At 42.5% G+C, this 16,590-nt stretch overlaps 1 protein-coding gene across 1 annotated transcript in view; it reads right to left on the reverse strand.

Annotated features, from left to right (window-relative positions):
- The window catches only part of PHACTR1 (phosphatase and actin regulator 1), a 307,157-nt gene that overhangs the window by 13,987 nt on the left and 276,580 nt on the right, over positions 1-16,590 (reverse strand). Inside the window, exons 12-13 of the mRNA XM_075052412.1 lie at positions 6,983-7,038; positions 1,862-1,923 (exon numbers count right to left, since the gene is read on the reverse strand). Of these exons, the coding sequence (XP_074908513.1) occupies positions 1,862-1,923; positions 6,983-7,038 (118 nt within the window). The remainder of the gene's footprint in view (positions 1-1,861; positions 1,924-6,982; positions 7,039-16,590) is intronic.

Genomic DNA, 16,590 nt, shown 5'->3' on the forward strand with positions numbered 1-16,590 from the left:
ATTCACTTCTTTCCTCTAGTGATTTCTGAGCTTTTATGACAGTATGTTTGGTAGGTGAGAACAAAATTTGTCATTAGACCAGGCCTGTGGTTCTTTCATTAAAATTATATGTCACTAGAACAATTTACAACAGTTTAAAAAGATGATCAAAATCAAACAATGCTAAGTCATGTTGATACTAACCTCACAAACATGGGGGAGAAAAATCTTTACTAGGGAAGAAGCCAAAAAAGGCTAAAAGGAATGTGACTGAGAACAGGGGTATGAACATTAAAGAGCTGACTGCAAGGGGCTTGGACTGATGCTGCTCTTGCTGCTGTTCCTAATTGAAAGTGCAAACAAGACAAAGAAAGAAGTCTCAGAGAAAACTGTTGAGGTTTCAGGGAGCAGAAACTGCTGCGATGCTACAGCAGCCTGGGTGTTTTAGTTGAGCATGTGGCTGTGGCCTCTGCCTGCAACAGACAATTCATGTGATTTGTACCTTTCCTACAAAATAGCAGAGGATGGGAACTGTAAGGCAATAATACCGTCTGAGTTAGCAAGCTCACTTCTTAGGCAGCAGATTGGGTATGGGTAGCTTTGCTTTTTATCTAGTACAGCCGTTCATCAAATGGCATCAAGCTTTGGATTGGATTCCTGTATGTGTTTACCCTTCAACGTACAGGGAAATCAAAAGCCTGGTAAAACGGTATTTCTAGCCTTTGCACAGAGTGCAAGTCCAATGAAACATCTGCAATGCAGTTAGGATCTTTTCTTTCAGGCAGTGCTACAAGGGGATGTGAGACCATCCCTGCCGTTGTGTCAGGAATTTGTTTTTAAAATAATATTACAGCTCTCTGGGCCGCATTCCTTAGCTCCTGGAGACAACAGCAGTATCCCCCCCCGTTGGTGACCAAGAACTCTTGATGATTTAGGTGAGCTTAGAATAAGGCATGAGATTTTTAACCATGAAAGAAAGCAATCCAGCTCTCTGAATGTAACCTTTCCATGCATATTTAGAGCCCTTTCTTTGTTATTATTTATACCATGAAAGCTTGTGATCACATAGGTCAAAAAGACTAAGCCACCTAAAAATGTACAGGAAGGGATTGGTGCTGCTTCACAAACATGTGAGTTTTTAGGGGGCTTTCTCCACCTCTGGAGATAGGAAATATGTCAGTGGTGAAATAAAGTTTATCTGCAATAACACGATGGATTGTTGGCTATGTATGTTGAGGCATCTATAGACATTTACACCAGCTGCGAAACTGAATGTGTGTATCTGAAATGACTGTTCTTCAGTTTTAAGAGTAAATGACTTTCAAATGGGAGGAAAACCAAAACCAAACTATGCTGTTCTGTTCATCCTTCCCTGCCAATACAAGATTGTTTCTGCACTATACACCATTTTGCGAGTGCTTCTCCCTATTTAGTTTAAATCCCTCAAGTGACAATCTCCATTTCCAGAAAAAGTCTATTTCCCAGTTTTATGCTTTTTTTAGGTGGGATTTTCAAATGCAATCAGCATTGTTTTAACTTTGTTCCTTTGTAATAGCTGCAGAAGCCATTACATTTACAGGGAGCAGGGTTAGACCAATGCTAGGCTCTCTATCTTTCACTGTTCAAAGCTCCTTTGGTTATGAAGACTAGATCTTCTTTTGTCCTGTTTCAAAATGTTACCAGCAATAGCCTGCAAAGTGGTGCCCTTCACTCTCTGTGGACTTACACCCTGTAACATTGGTGATTTCTTTTAAAGATTTTTTTAAGACTTCTTCCATGCTCTACTTCTGAAAATGGTCTGAGAAAAAGGAAAAAGGTAAACAACTGTGCAGTAGGGAGAAAATTACTGTAGTGTCATAATAGGATCAAAGTTGCTTCTCACCTTACGTGTTAATCTTCTCTTTATCTCTCGTTTTTCCTCCTGCTCCTCTTGCTCATTCCGGGCTGTAAAAGATTTACAAGGATCTCAGGCTGTGGACTCATCAGGCATGCACAGTATGCAACAAAATAAGCCTCTCCATCAGTATATTAATGTTTCAGGACCTCTCTGATGCACAGCATGTCCCTCTGGGGCTGGTGAACTTCCTCGATCTGTAGTTACTGTGCTTCTTCACACACTTCATAAAACATCTACAGCCTCCTTCCTTTCCCTGTGTTGGCATCTCTTCACGTGTGTCACATTCTAGAAGGGCCAGGCAGCGAGCCAGCTCTTCAGAAACCGTTATCTCCCTGCCCACAGGCCTGGTGGCCTCAGGGGGTTCAGCTACGATACGGTTGGATTGTGCGAGGCTGCAAGGTCAATGGTTGGAAAAGAAACACATGCTTTTTTTTTTTTTCCATCTACAGAATAATTTCTTGCAGCTACTCTTTGGAGAGAATGGAAAAAGAATTCAGAATAGGGGTGCCAGGCAAAGTCTGCAACCTCCCATGACCTGAGCAGAGTAAGGAGAGAGTGTCCTTCCATCATGAGCCTTCACAGCATCACACTGGAGCGTAAAAGCCCATCTTAGGGCAACTCACTTTCAACACTAAGCCAAAAGATCATGTTACAAGTTCTTGCCAGGGCAAGCCTCAACCATTGTCCCTCAAGAGGACAATAACATTTGAGTACACTAACTCTTCTTCAACTTAGGAGCAGGTTGTCATGCATGTCTTTGCACTGAACTTTACTGAAAGTCACTAAAAGCCCAGGTTTCTCGGCACTCAGCTCCTCAATCAGTTAGGGTCCGTTTCCACTGCTTTGTTGATGGCTGAACTGCTCCTTACTCCAATCATGCCTGTGCATAACAGACGAGAGCAAACACAACTCATCAGCTTTTCCAACAAGTACCCTGTGCCGCTGGTGTGATCTGGTTTTCACCCAGATAGGACTAGCTCAGGCAGGAATAACTCTCTGCAGGGGCGATCATGGACCTCAAAGGCCAGTTTGGGATAGGTGACTTGGTTTAAACTATCCAACTTGTACTGAATTAAACCCAAGGGGGAATCCCACATTCCTCTCCACTGATCCTGTGGGAGAAAGCAGGCACCTCTGACAAAATGACAGTAACAAAGTGCCAGATGTAACTTCTTCAGCCATGAGAGCACAGGTCAGCACTCCCACTAACCAACTGAGACAAGCCAAAAATAATATATGGAGGTCCTAACCCAGCAGAAGTGTGCCACAGTGGAGGAGATGCAATGTTTCAAACCAATGTGTTCAAACCCGGGGCTTTCCCCACACAGAAATAAGACCTAAGGTTTAGAGACCACAGAAGTCTCTGAGCAGGTGAGGAGGGCTAGGCTGGAAGCCAGGTTTCTTGCTGCTCAGGACAGTAGAGTTGACAGATCTATCACAACTGCTCACTGACTTTAGCAGGACTGGGAAATCTCCACCAAAGGGACAAAGAGCCAGTTCATGTTATGATGTTTTACAATACGCTTCTGATCTTCAAATGACATCTTACCAAAAATACTGCTTACGTTTTCAGGAGGAAGGAAACCAATACTGGATTAAAAAGAACAGAAGACAGCAGGGAGTCACAAATGGCTTTTAAAATGATAACTGGAATACCTATACTGATAAATCTGTTTTTCCTCTTTCAGTGGTTCCTGTCCCTAGTGGGCTGGATTCTCTTCTAGCAATTGTTCCTCTAGCAATCTTCTTCCCTTTGCATCTCAAATTTGGAGGAGCTGGTCCTGAAAATGCCTACTTTCAGAAATAGAGCCACTAATAAATCCTTGTAAGATTAAGCCAGAGAGACCCAGTGCTAAACAGAGGCCACACAGAGTCAGGGTAGAACCGCAAGCAGCCGAGGAGTTATGTATAAAACTTAGTTATGGCCTTTTATTTTTGTACTTGGCATATAATATCTTTCTTTTCTCCTCACTTCTTAGCCCAGCCACCCACCTTCAGAGACAGCCAGGCAGGCTGAAGACCTTGGTCAGGCAAAAGCTGGGAATTAGGAATACATTCTCCTCTGAAACCAGAAAGTGACTTTGTTTCAGCTATTTCTTTAAAGTTAATTAAGTCATGCCAATCTTATGAAGCTACAAAACTGTTGCTTTATTTTATCTTATGTGTTCAGGAGATGCTCTGTTTCTCTAGACCTGTGTGTGTGAGGGTGGCTGGGTGTGGGTGCGATTTTCAGGCCTGATTTCTGTGCCAGTGTGAAATGTCCCTCAGTACAGCCTGAGACCCTCAGAGCCTACCTAACCATCATTTTTGTGAGGAATTTATGCAACCCTGAATGTGCCAGGCTGACAACTGAACTACTTCTATCCACCTGAGAAGTGGCATGGGGGGTGGTGTGTGAGGGGGATTGAGGCATCCTTCCTCATAAACTTAGCCAGCAAGTATTAACTGCAAAAAGTGTTCTTTAGTCTTCACACTAACCCTGCAGGTCTGGACTCCTCGCACTACATGCCTTTGACTTAAATAAGAGTCAGTGAATTGGGTATACTTCAGTGAAGGACCCTTCAAGCACCAGTGTCCCTGTTCTCTGCTTCTTTCCTGTGGCTGCTGTAATCTTACTGTTGCTACCAGCAAGTAGTGGAACTTGTGCAATGGATGCTTTGCCCTTGTAATGCAATAAAGATGACCATCTCATAATTATTGCAGCAGCACAGAGCTAGGAAGTGATCACTTCATGTATAAAGATTGGCTGTCCAACCACATTTTGCCTCATTTCTTTCCATCAGAATGGGCAATAATGCAGTTATACATGTAACAGGAACATCATGGTACCAGACATGACATTTAAATCAAGAAGATTTCAGCTTTAACTGCAGAGGAAATCCTATTTAGTCTACCCGGGAGCTTGCTGGGTTTCCTCTGTGTGTGTGTGCGCACGTCTGTGCTCTGACCTAGGCTTTTGCAAATTGCTTGACCTGCTTATGCAGAGAATTTACACTCTTCATTATTGCTTCCTATGTCTCTTTTTCTCTAGGCTCCATTATATTTATTATAATTCTCCTTCTCAGAACTCTAGGGAAAGGACATAAAGTGATGTATAAACCAGACACTATTTATATTTACTTGTTTAAGGGTGGAGCATTTTTATGCTTTCTTTTTTTAAATTATGTAACTATTTTAATTTTTTTGTTCCTTTCCTGCTGTGCTTCGCCAAAAGTTGGGATGCCTTGGAAATACCACATTACTTTTTCCTGTAATTATGAAGTTGTTTGTCTACCAAGACACACATGTTTTGGAGCAGATCTGTGCTTAGGAACCAAGCTACAAAAATTCCATTTAGGAAATACAATATAGTTCTGGATCCAGGGTAATATTTTCAAACACATCCATGTCGTTTAAGAGCCTTTATTCAATTAAAAAAGAAACCAATGTGTCTCAGGGGATAATTCCTCTGAAATGTAAGACAGACATCTTCAGGTCGCTACGTGACTGCTGCGCTTGGCAACATGACCTTTAGGAACCTCTGCAAGGCGCCCAGCGTTGAAGATGCTGCCTCTCTGCTGATGCTGGTTCAAACACTGCTGCCAAAGCAGCTGCCCGAGACCCCCACCTCCCCCCAGCAACCCCCACCAGTGCCAGGGCAGTGTTTACTGGTCACGCGCCAGTGCCAGGTGGTGCATGACACGTGTTTGTTCATAAGTCCCGGGATGATAACATGAGCTGCCCAGAGAATTGGCCTCTGTCCCTTCTCGCCTAAGCCTGGCATCAGTCACGTTGCAGGTTCCCCCTTGTCCAGCTGTTCTGCTACCTGCCTGTGAGATGATCACATCTGGATGTGCCACCTATTTCCCCAGGTTTTGCCCCGACTTCCTCCAGCGGCCAGTCACGGGCATTAGGAATAGATGGTAGGAGCACAGCTATCAAAAGGGGGCTGGCCCCAAACAAATGGCTTTTCTGGCATCTTGGGCTCGCCCACGCTGGTCTTTTCTCTCTTTGCATTGACAGTGGTGCCTCTCTCTTTGTCTGCCACGTGTAATAACATGAACAGATGAAAAAACCCTGCTGAGCATTAACACTATCATTAACTTGCTAGGAATTTGATTTTGAAGTATTTAATCAATCAATTCTGCTAATTTTCAGAGAATTAATCTGCTGCTACCACATTTTTATGATTCTGTACAATGCAGTTATTTGAACAACAAGAGAAGGTAAATTACAGACCTACCTAAGGAGACATTATATATAAGGTATCATTTAGGAACACTTTTTTCTGTAGTAATTTTTAAAATTTCCCTGGAATGATGCATTTATTAACTTAAAAAGAGAAGAACTTGTTTCTTTTGTTTTCTGTTTCCAAAGTAACAACTATTAGATAAACAGCTTTTTTTTTTTTTTTTTAATATTCAAACCACTTCAATGTGAGTAAAGAAACTCATTTTTTTCTTATTCATTCATGTGATGACGAGATTTGTACTAGACTCAGTCCTGCCTTCCTTGAAGCTGGTGGCAATGTATCTACTAACTTAACTCATATCAGGGTCTCTAAATGGTATTTTGTCCCTTTAAAATATCATTCCACATTTTGAAGATCCATCAGCAAGTTTTTGGCTGATTTAAAGGAAGAGTTTCAGGGGAACATTTCAGGGAAATAATAAACTGAGTCACATTGGTTTCTTTTTTTAATTGAATAAAGGCTCCACCTAGTCTAGATTGCTGTGAAGATTTTTAGGAAAACTAATCAAGCCATGCCCTAATGTCTTTACTAACTTATAATGGGATACTCATCTGTGTAAGAGCTGCATAAAGGCTTTTCAGAATGACCGACCCTCTGTTTGGAACAGGACTTGAAAAAAAGATTCAGCGTTTGAGTTTTTTCCCCCCTAGATTGTTCATTCTTGTGAATTTACTGACTCTGATTTTAAGGAATTGTTTCTGCAGCTCTAGATGTTGCTACAGACTTGCATGCTTATTTACATTTATGATGCACTTTATTATTATTAATGATGCATATACAGAATAGTTGATGTTTTATAAAAAACACCCAACATACTTCTAAACTAATCCAAACTAGCTGGCTTCAGGTTAAATGTCAGCAGTATCAGGACTTACGTTTCAGTATGTTCCTCTGCTCCAATTCTTCAGCAGTCGGCCTCTGGCTCAGTCGTCTGCGAAAAAAGTCCAAGATCAGTTTTTGGACCATATCACATTCTCCTCAGTTCTCTGTCTTGAAGAGTTATTTTGGGGTGTGAAAGGCAGAGCAGAAAGCACTGACACTGCTCCATTATGTACTTGGTACGCCCGGACCATGCGTGACACAGATCATGCTTCGCTTTCGCAGTTTCCTCTGTTTTCAACTCACAAAAGACAAAATACGTTATGTCATCTTAGGCATGACTCTCCCACCCCTACCCCAGGCAGAGCTGCTGAAAGCTAAGCTACACAGATGTCTCCACTTAATTTCCTTCCTCCCATGCCTGCTTCCCAACTCGTGCAAGTATTTCTAGCTAAGACCCAGCTAACCCTCTCACTGCCCTCTTGCCAGCCTCCTGACTGTGCCCCGTTTGTTCAAACAGCGTTTGAACACACAGACAGTCCACAGAAAAAACAAGGGATGGTTTGGCAGCGCCGAGGGCAGAACAATAGCAGCCCTCCTCCTCCTCTGCACCCTCACTTCCCTCCTCCTCCTCTTGTGGTTTTTATTAAAATCTTATATTGAAGGATCAGCGTGACTTGCTAGTCAACCTGTACGTAATAGGGTCACAAAAAATGCAGTCTAGTTACAAATGGGGACCCTGAGCATAGAAACGGTCTGAATATTCAGAATACAAAGCAAGGGAGAGAAGCACAAAGGGGTCTTTGGAAAACAAAGTAAACCAGAGAGATGACATCAGAAGTCAGCACTGTTGGGCCTCCTCATACTCTCCTCCAAGTCAATGGGAGTTTTGTCAATGATGCCAGTGACAAGACAGAGCCTCCTCTTCCTTCAGACGTCGTCATTCAGAGACGTTCCCAACTTGGGGTCCCCAGTCTCTGCCAGTTGGATATCACTTCCCCTGTGAGATACGGGGTACTGATAGGAAACATGATATGAATGCCAGCTGCATGGCTTCATCTTCTGCAGTGAATGCTTCCCCTGACCCAGGGCACAGAACCTCACTGAAATGGGGCTGGATCTGCAAGGCTGGACGAGAGACATCTGACAACGGCTCCTCACAACACAGGGGCTGAGCTGCTGCTCAGAGATGCGCACACATCCCCAGCCTTCTCCAGCGCCGGGAGCTCTCCTGTGCACCAGTTCAATACCCCTGCCCCTCACATCGTGCATGGTGCACAGGGCTGAAGCACATGGGGTGGGTAGGAGCCCACCCCCTACGCTAGCTATACAAAGGCAGGAGCGCTACAGGCATCTGACTTCAAATAGCCTGAAGATTTCCGCCAGCAAAGGTGATACCAGCCATACGTCCTTTGGGGCCACTTTACACCATGAAAACAAAACAGCAGATCATGGCCCTATTCCAGTGGAGAATTTGGAGTCATTAGCTTTGTCTATTTCCCATGGCAGATTGAACATTTATCTCATTGGAAAAGTGTTGAAAGGGACAGAAACTCATCCTTAATTCAGAAATAAGAATGTCTGCGAAGTACTCTGAAGACAGAAAGTGCTATTCAGGTGCTTGCTATTACCAACTTTAAGATACAGTAGCTGTTGCTAATGGGAGACTTCACCTTAGGACTATGAAGCAATTAAAACTACTTTATTTCTAGCAGCGCATGAGAATCAAAAAGTTGCACTCTTAGCACCACCATGTGTGTCTGCAGGAACTGAGTTACACGATGTTTTTAATCCACTGCACCATGATGCTTTTCAAGAGGATGCATCAGAGGGTTGTTAAGGATGGACTCCAGCCACCCAGTGTGCAGCTGGTTCTATAGAAACAAACATCACACAACAAGTAAAAGGAGAAGTTAGTCTGAAGAGAATGCTCCCCAAAAGGTCCCCCCCTTTCCAAGGAAACAAGGATTGAAGGACTCAGCTAACAGTTCTGTCAAAAACAGTCCACACTGGAGCGCTTCTAACAAAAGGCAGAAGTTTTATCTATCTACATAGGTGATTTACAAAAAGGACCAAGTCTTCTGTGTGTTTACTGGGGTACCTGCCATGAAGTATATACATTTAAACAAAGCTTTCACTTCACTGTGTCATTGCTTCCACACAAGAAGACAGATATTTCCTCCAAGTATGCCCTTGGTATTATATGGATGGTCTACTCCTGTGCTGCTCAGAGACCTACAGACTGTGGGATTCTTCCCCACATTGCCTGGTAGTGCCCCTAGTGAAAGCCAACCAAGAATACCTGTGTTCCCCATTGAGAGTCTAATTATTTTATAGGTCCCATTATCCACCCTTTTCAGGCTGCAGAGTGCTCCTGCCTAAATGATGACCACCATTTTCAAGTAATGCACTTACATGGGAGAATAAGCCATGACACTTGATAGTTTCGGCCTGGAGATCTGAAGCTATATGCATTCATGGCTTGTTGATCGCTTCTGGACTCTTAGAAACCCAAGAATTTTTAATAGCAAGACTTAGGCAGTAGGAAAAGATAAGGTACCCTTGTAGTGGAAAAAAATCATGACTAGTCCTTACAGTGCAAGCCGTGAAGCACAGCTGGAGGATGAAGCAGGTAATGAGTAGAAGCTGTGGAGGTTCATGGCTTCCAGTACCAGCGTCTGCTTTCATCTCCGTGAACTGCTGTTACATCCCCATTTCCAACATCCTTTTGGACTGACTGAGCCTGTTCCTGCTCCCTCGTTGTGACTGCCTCCTTGATGAGCTCCTCAAACAAACCCAGCCCCTTCCCCAGCCCTTCCCTTCCAAGCTCTCATAATTATCTCTTTTCTCGGTCTCTTGCTCTTTTCATTTCATTTCTTCTCTTGCTGCTACAGTGACTTCTGCCCCCAAACTATCTTTGGGCTTTACAAACAACTCCACCAGCTCCTCAGAACAGCATCATTTTAGTTCTTTTTTCTTGCCTCTTGACTTCTAGGTTTGCCAGATGTTGAACAGCTGTTAACATTACCATCTTTGAAAATCTTGATACTGGTTACAGATCCTGTAAGTCAAGAAACGTAAGCAGCTATGGCTTTGTTACCATGGCTGCAAAGATATAGGTTTTTTTCACACCAAATTTCAGTATACCATCTCCAGTGTGCTGCTCTGATCTTGCCAAACACCAGGCATGATTCCTCCCCACTTCTACCTTCCCTCCTGTGCTGCCCAGAATAAAAAAATATTAATGAAGCCCACCTAGCTTGCAGAGGTCGATTTCAGTGGTTTGATTGCTGGGTTGCTGCTGTGCCTCATTTCATTTAACACCACCGGGGCTGCATGAGGCTGTCAAGAGGCCAGAGGTCAGGAAACAAGTGTCTCATTAGCAGCACAATCAGAATAAACAGGAGAAAATGGAGGTGAGGAAGGAGCCTGGTGCAACAGCAAAGAACAGATCTGCTTGTGAAAACTGTAAGAATCGAGTGTATCGAGTGAGATGTGCGGTGCTGCTGTTGATCAGAAAGGTAACTGGCTGTTTCATGGAGCTATATGAGCATAGATGTCTAACCAAGGAACAGGCAAGACAGGCCTTAAAAAGTAACAACCTTTAACAGCACTTTCTGTATCTAAAATCTCTTGCGTGAACATGCTTGACCTTCACTGTGCCATTCATGCAGTTTTGCAATAAGCTTCAGGCATTCAAGGGGATAGGAAAGTTTGTTTTTTATAATTTGTGCTTTGCAATGTATTGCCTGGTTTACACTTCAAATGTTTTTGCAATATTGTTAATAGCAGTTTTCCAAATACACTGGCAAAGGTTTTACTGCAAAGAAAACTTTCTACAATTTATGGTGACATAAAGAAAGCCTTGCTAGGATTTCACTGAAAAAATAATATCCAAATGAGGCTGTCAGTGAAACATAAAACAGTTTGCTCACATTTACAAAGATAAACTAGACAGCAAACCAATTTTCTGAATTAATTCCCTGCATGATCAAAATGCACCAGACTCCTTGTGCTAGAATTACACAAGAAGAGCTGAGCAGCTCTTTGTAAGAACATTGGTAGGGGTTTGTTTGTTTGTTTGTTTTTCTTTTGTTTTTTTTGAATTTGCTCTGGGCTAGGCTGGGCACATCACGGTGGATGAGTAGGAGTTTGGGGGCAGGAGGGACAATCATGCAAAATCAATTGCTGTAGACCTAAAATATTGGCTGGTGGGGGTGTAATCTCTTCAAGGAGCCAGAGGAAAGAAAGGCAGCATTTTCACTGATGGATGCTACTGTTTGGAGCCTGCCCAGCAAACCGAGAACTCAGAATGGGAAGTTTCTGCTGCATGTGGCAGTGTCCTGCAGGAGCAATAAAAGGAAAAACTGGCTGCACATCTCCCCAGGCAATACAAAACACTTAAATGAAGAGCTCACACAGTGATAGCAGCATGGTCTGCAGTGTGGCCATACCCAGAGGGCTCTCAGGACAGTGGCCAACTAGTTGTGGGGCTGAGGGTCAGATTCTTGCAGCCCTTTTGTCTGGTAGCACCTTTGAAGCAAGGCACTCCTGGCTGCCTAGGCTGTTCCCTACTAGGAGTCATGGGTTTTCCCTCCTTCATCTCTTGTTTTGTTGTGATGAGCTCTGCAAAAGGGCTGGTTAATGCCATCCAGCTCATTGTTATGTGAACAGGATGGTGCTTGATATGTGTTTTCTGAGTACCAGGAATTCATCTTTGCCTCTGCCTGGAGGACAAAAAAATTTAAGAGCTTAGTATGGGGTCATCTGTAAGTATAATGGCTGGATGTAGTACAGGGCTTGCTGGAAAATGATGCCCCAATACACTTGCCAGGCTTATTAACAATGAGTGTTTGCAGATACAAGAGGCAGAACCCAGCAGCTCTGCAGCGCTTGAATGGTGACATCTGGTGTATCACTAAGAGCAGGACGGATGGGCAAACAGGTCACGGGTGGTCACAAAAGGGCACACAGCAGTATGGTGAAGTGTCCAGAACATCACCAAAACATCTCTGAGCCCAGCCACGCTCACACAGCTGTTCCTAATGACTTAAGTCACCCTGATGTAAAATAACTTCTGAGCATAGTGGGGCATAACCTCCAGAGCAGCTCCTGAATTTACTCTGTAGATGCAAACCTTTTTACTCACTTGCAACTGGGTTCATACCACCCTTGGGACTGCTCTAAGAGAGGAGTAAATCTGAGCTGGGCACGTGAGAAGCCAGCTGCTACAAAGAACTACTTGTCACATTGCTCTTTAGTTGGCATAAATGAGCCTGACTGAAGCCAATAGAATTGTGCTGATTTACATCAGCTATATAATTCGACACAAGGAAAATTCAATGGGAGTAAAGAGTCTTACTGTTGCTTAATTTAGCCTGCCTTTCCCAATAATAATGCTGATAGCAAAGCAATATTGATGAAGTATAGGCTACCAGGGGCTCTTTGCACTCCCATGCCAAGTACAGAAAATTGGAAGAGAAAAATGGAGAAGAAAATCTTGTATTTGTTTCTGCCAGTTAACTGTGAGCAGAGGGCAGAAATGAACTACTGCCTTTCCTTACGTCACTGCACAATGAGCAAGAAATATTTGTAAGCCTGGAGATTCACTTTCTCTGAAGTATCAGCCCAGATATTGCCAGTCAGACTTTAGAGGCTACAGAGAGCTATCTTTCTCCTAACAGGATTTATAAAATGGGATTAAATACAGATTTATCAATGAGTGAATAAACTGAAGGTGTACTAAATAGAAAATCCCTACCCAAAGAAGCAAATGTAAGAGTTTTACACCATTAAAATTCCTATACTAGACTCCATTAAGAAGTTGGCTAATTTGTAGGATACATTATCTCTTCCTTTAAGCTCTCTTTGCTGTGTGACAAGTCTCCTGGTATCAGTCATGATAATACGCCTTATGACTCCTTTTCCTGAGAAATTAAGGCAATAAAACCATAAGGAGTGTTTGCCACGATTCAGTTACCATGTAATGACTGCTCTCCACTTCCCTGTTGATTTTAAACATTCAGCTCCTGGGAGATGGTGGTGCTTCTGCAGCTATAAAGAAGCCTGTGGCAATGACTAGAACAGACCAAAGTGGGCAGAGACCCCTGTTCATCCCTGGGAAAATGGGTGAAGCACCACTGAGACAGAGTTAAGATGAGAACTAGTTAGACAATTTTGGTAGAAAGTGCTTGCTTTTGGTGAAAATTTAAAAACTGGTAAGTATCAGTTGAAGATCTAAGTACCTTCTGATGGTGTTTTACTGGCAAGGTACTTCTGCTGCCTCAGCATCCCAGTTTGTTCCCTGGACTGGACTGCCTGGTCCAGGATAGCTACAACAGTCCCATGTCCTGGAGGAGAGAGGCAATGCTTTTGCTCAGCAGTTCTTCCTAGCGCACCGCAAGAAATACAGAGCAGTGTGGCATGTGAACCAACAAAGTAACAGTTCCCGTAACACATCTGCAGTCATGTATCCAGCTGGGCTCTGCAGGAAAATCAGATTTTCAACTATAATTATTCAGATTTTAATTTAGGCTCTAAGCAGTCTTTTACTACCCCCCAAAATTATGCTTATCCCAGACTTGGTTTTGTGTTGAGAAACAGCTTCAATATGAACTTTAAAGCTCCGCCTAGTCTAGATTGCAGTGAGGATTTTTAGGAAAACTAATCAGCAAATTTTCTGCTTGCTCAAGCATCTGTGGATAGTGAAAAATATAACCAAGCTGGCCCTTTGTTTAAAACTTTAAACCTGACCAATTTGTTTTCTCATTCTTTAGCCCATGTGAACCCATTCTTGACTCACAGCTCAAATAATGCAGTCTTTTCTGTTTCAGTTGACCGAGGGATTGATTTATTATGATTTTGATTTACTCTTGGGAGAGTTACAAGCTCCCCAGGAAAGGACAGGCTGCCCAGATTAGGTCTCCTGGGGAAAGAGAATCATACTAAAAATGTAGATTTCAACAATTCATTATGTCTGCATGAAGTTAAAAACTTGCCTATCATATACAGAACATATTTCTTTAAAATACCCAAATAAAGCAGAATCATCTTGGGCCATGAACTCTGTATTTTCTTAAAAGAAATAAAGGAATGACTAGATAGTCCTATGACTCTGAGTAGAAACAGTGTGAATAATGACATACCCAAGCCATCAATCTTTCATTAGACTACAGTATCACAATGCAGACACCTGCATTTTCCCAAGGAATTACTTAATTTCTTATTCTTTTGTAAAGATAAAGCCAAGTAGTGCTAGACACACGAATTCAGATTTCCGCCCTCTTTTCAATAATACTGACTGCAAAATGCCTACTGATATGTGGAACATTGCAAGCTCATGCAAGCTCATGTTTCACACCTCAAGCTCTAAAATGGAGCCTCCTCTGTTTCATTTCTGTACTGTTTCATTAACATCAAAGCTTTTAGCCAAATGCTGGCTGTTCACATAAAATACAGTCATGCAAGTTTAAATGATTTTAAAAAAAGGGCATGGCAGAATTAAGATAGTTACACCACATGAGCTTTTCAGCATTAATTCTCAAATCTCTTATCCCTAATCCCAAGTACAAAATATCCAACAACCGCAGCAGGAAACAAAGAACAATCTTTTTTAGGGGAGGGCATCTAACTATGTATCTAATTCAAGAATATATTTTCGGAACAATAAAAACGGGATATTTTTGAGTACTAGAAATTCAGAGGGAAAATGTAATAAACGGTGGTTGAAAATCTAAAGCATGCCAGAAAAAACAGATGGATGTTAGGACCCATTGTAATAAAGAAAAAAATGTTCTAAAATGTTAGTGATTGTCCTTCTGTTGTCTGTACAGCATTGTGAGAAGACACTTGCTTCTCCAAAGGTAATAATATTGAACCAAAAGCTGATTTTACAAAGCCAAAGAGATCATAATTCACAGTTCAAGGTCAATCCATGAATGACTTGAATAAAATGGCACCATGAAAATCAATCTGAGCTGAACAGATATGCTTGCTATCTATAGGCATTATTGTGTCTGGTTTGTTTTAAAATCTCTTCTCTCTATAGTAATGTGGTTTTGTGTCTGTGAACAAACACACTTACAGCAACAAGTCTTTAAAGATGCATTTTTGAAGGAAATATCTAGATGCTAAACCTTAGAAACACTATTTGCCTTACTCCTCATAGTAAGTTACTTTTTTCTGGTTAAATACAATATTCTTCTGCAAACACTAGTCTTTGGAGGCTTCTCCTGCCGTCTTCTGCACTTACTCAGCTTTGAGGTGTAACCTTGTATTTGGAAGATTTGTAGGAGACCACATCACCATTAATGTATTTGCAAAGGTGTCCCCAGCCTTCTGCTGCTGAAGTGCTTCCTGGACTATCCTATGGACCATTCTGCCAAACAACAGACCTGAGGCAGGGTACGCAAACCCCAGGCCAGTTGTCACTGGAATTGTGACACCACCCCGTAGCGTTTTTAGCAACTTGGATTAAACAAATTTGGGGTATCCCTCTAGTCTCCAGCACATGGCTGCTGCTTACCATAAAAGTTACACTCTTAAAAGCAGAGCCATCTCCAAGCAAGAGCCAGAATAGTGGAGCTCCCTTCCCTCCTGGCACGTCCCCTCATCCCAGCTCCTGGTGCTCAGGGAAGCTCGCTTGTTGAGCATGGTTTGATATCGGAATAAAGCAGTTATTCCTGTGCATGTGTGGTGGCCTTGGGATGGAGAGAGGCTGAGGGATGACAAGGGGAGCACAGCCCCACTCCCCAAACCTCTTACAACTCTCTAAAACCCCAGTGATCTTTCCAAGCACCCCTCTCCTCTAAGGATCCTCTTCTGAGAAATCTCCTGCCACAAACTAAAATTTTGCCTACACTGAGAAGCAGCCTCTGGCCCTGAGGATGGGTTAAGGGCTGAAGCACATAATGGAAGAACCATCTTCCCTATATGTGTGAAGATCAGACCTCCTGATGGGCCTCTGTGGACCACAGTGACTACATGGTGATTATATATGGACCACAGAGACTATGTACATAGCCTGTGCATTAGCACGTATCTTACACTTCTAGCACTGTCAGTATGTGATTTGTCTAATTAAAAAAGCAACAGCACCCTATATTCACATATGCACTAACGCAACTGTAATCCTAAAATATGAAGACAGGGACATTTAAAACACATAAACAAACAAAACAATTTTGGTTGGCAGTCCAAATAATCTGTGACCATCATGGCAAATCTCAATCCAAAATGCAAAAAGCTGTTGGTTTTAACAAAGGAAACTTGGACGGGGAGCTTCACCAGCTTGCTGATGGCAAGCTCAACAGTTATACAGTGAACTTGAAAAAGACTCCTCTCTTACTGCAGCAGCTACAGACCACTCAACGAACAGAGGGGGAGGAATTATGTATATCCCCTGACCATGTTAGTTTGTTATAGACCATTTTACCAGTGCCAGCATGAAGAAAGGCAAACGAACAATACTGCAGAAATCAAATTCATCTCCTAACAGGCACTTTACATTGGTAATGTCAAAAAAAGGCAACTTATCCACTTTCTGAGAAATGAATCAAAAGCTAAAATACTCAGTGACTCGGAACAGCCACAATGCAGGAATTCCAAATAAATGCTTTTATAACAGAAGTTGGCAGTGTTAGCAATTCAAAATCATGATAAATCA

The sequence above is a fragment of the Buteo buteo genome, chromosome 20 (assembly GCF_964188355.1).
Source record: "Buteo buteo chromosome 20, bButBut1.hap1.1, whole genome shotgun sequence".
Taxonomy (NCBI): domain Eukaryota; kingdom Metazoa; phylum Chordata; class Aves; order Accipitriformes; family Accipitridae; genus Buteo; species Buteo buteo.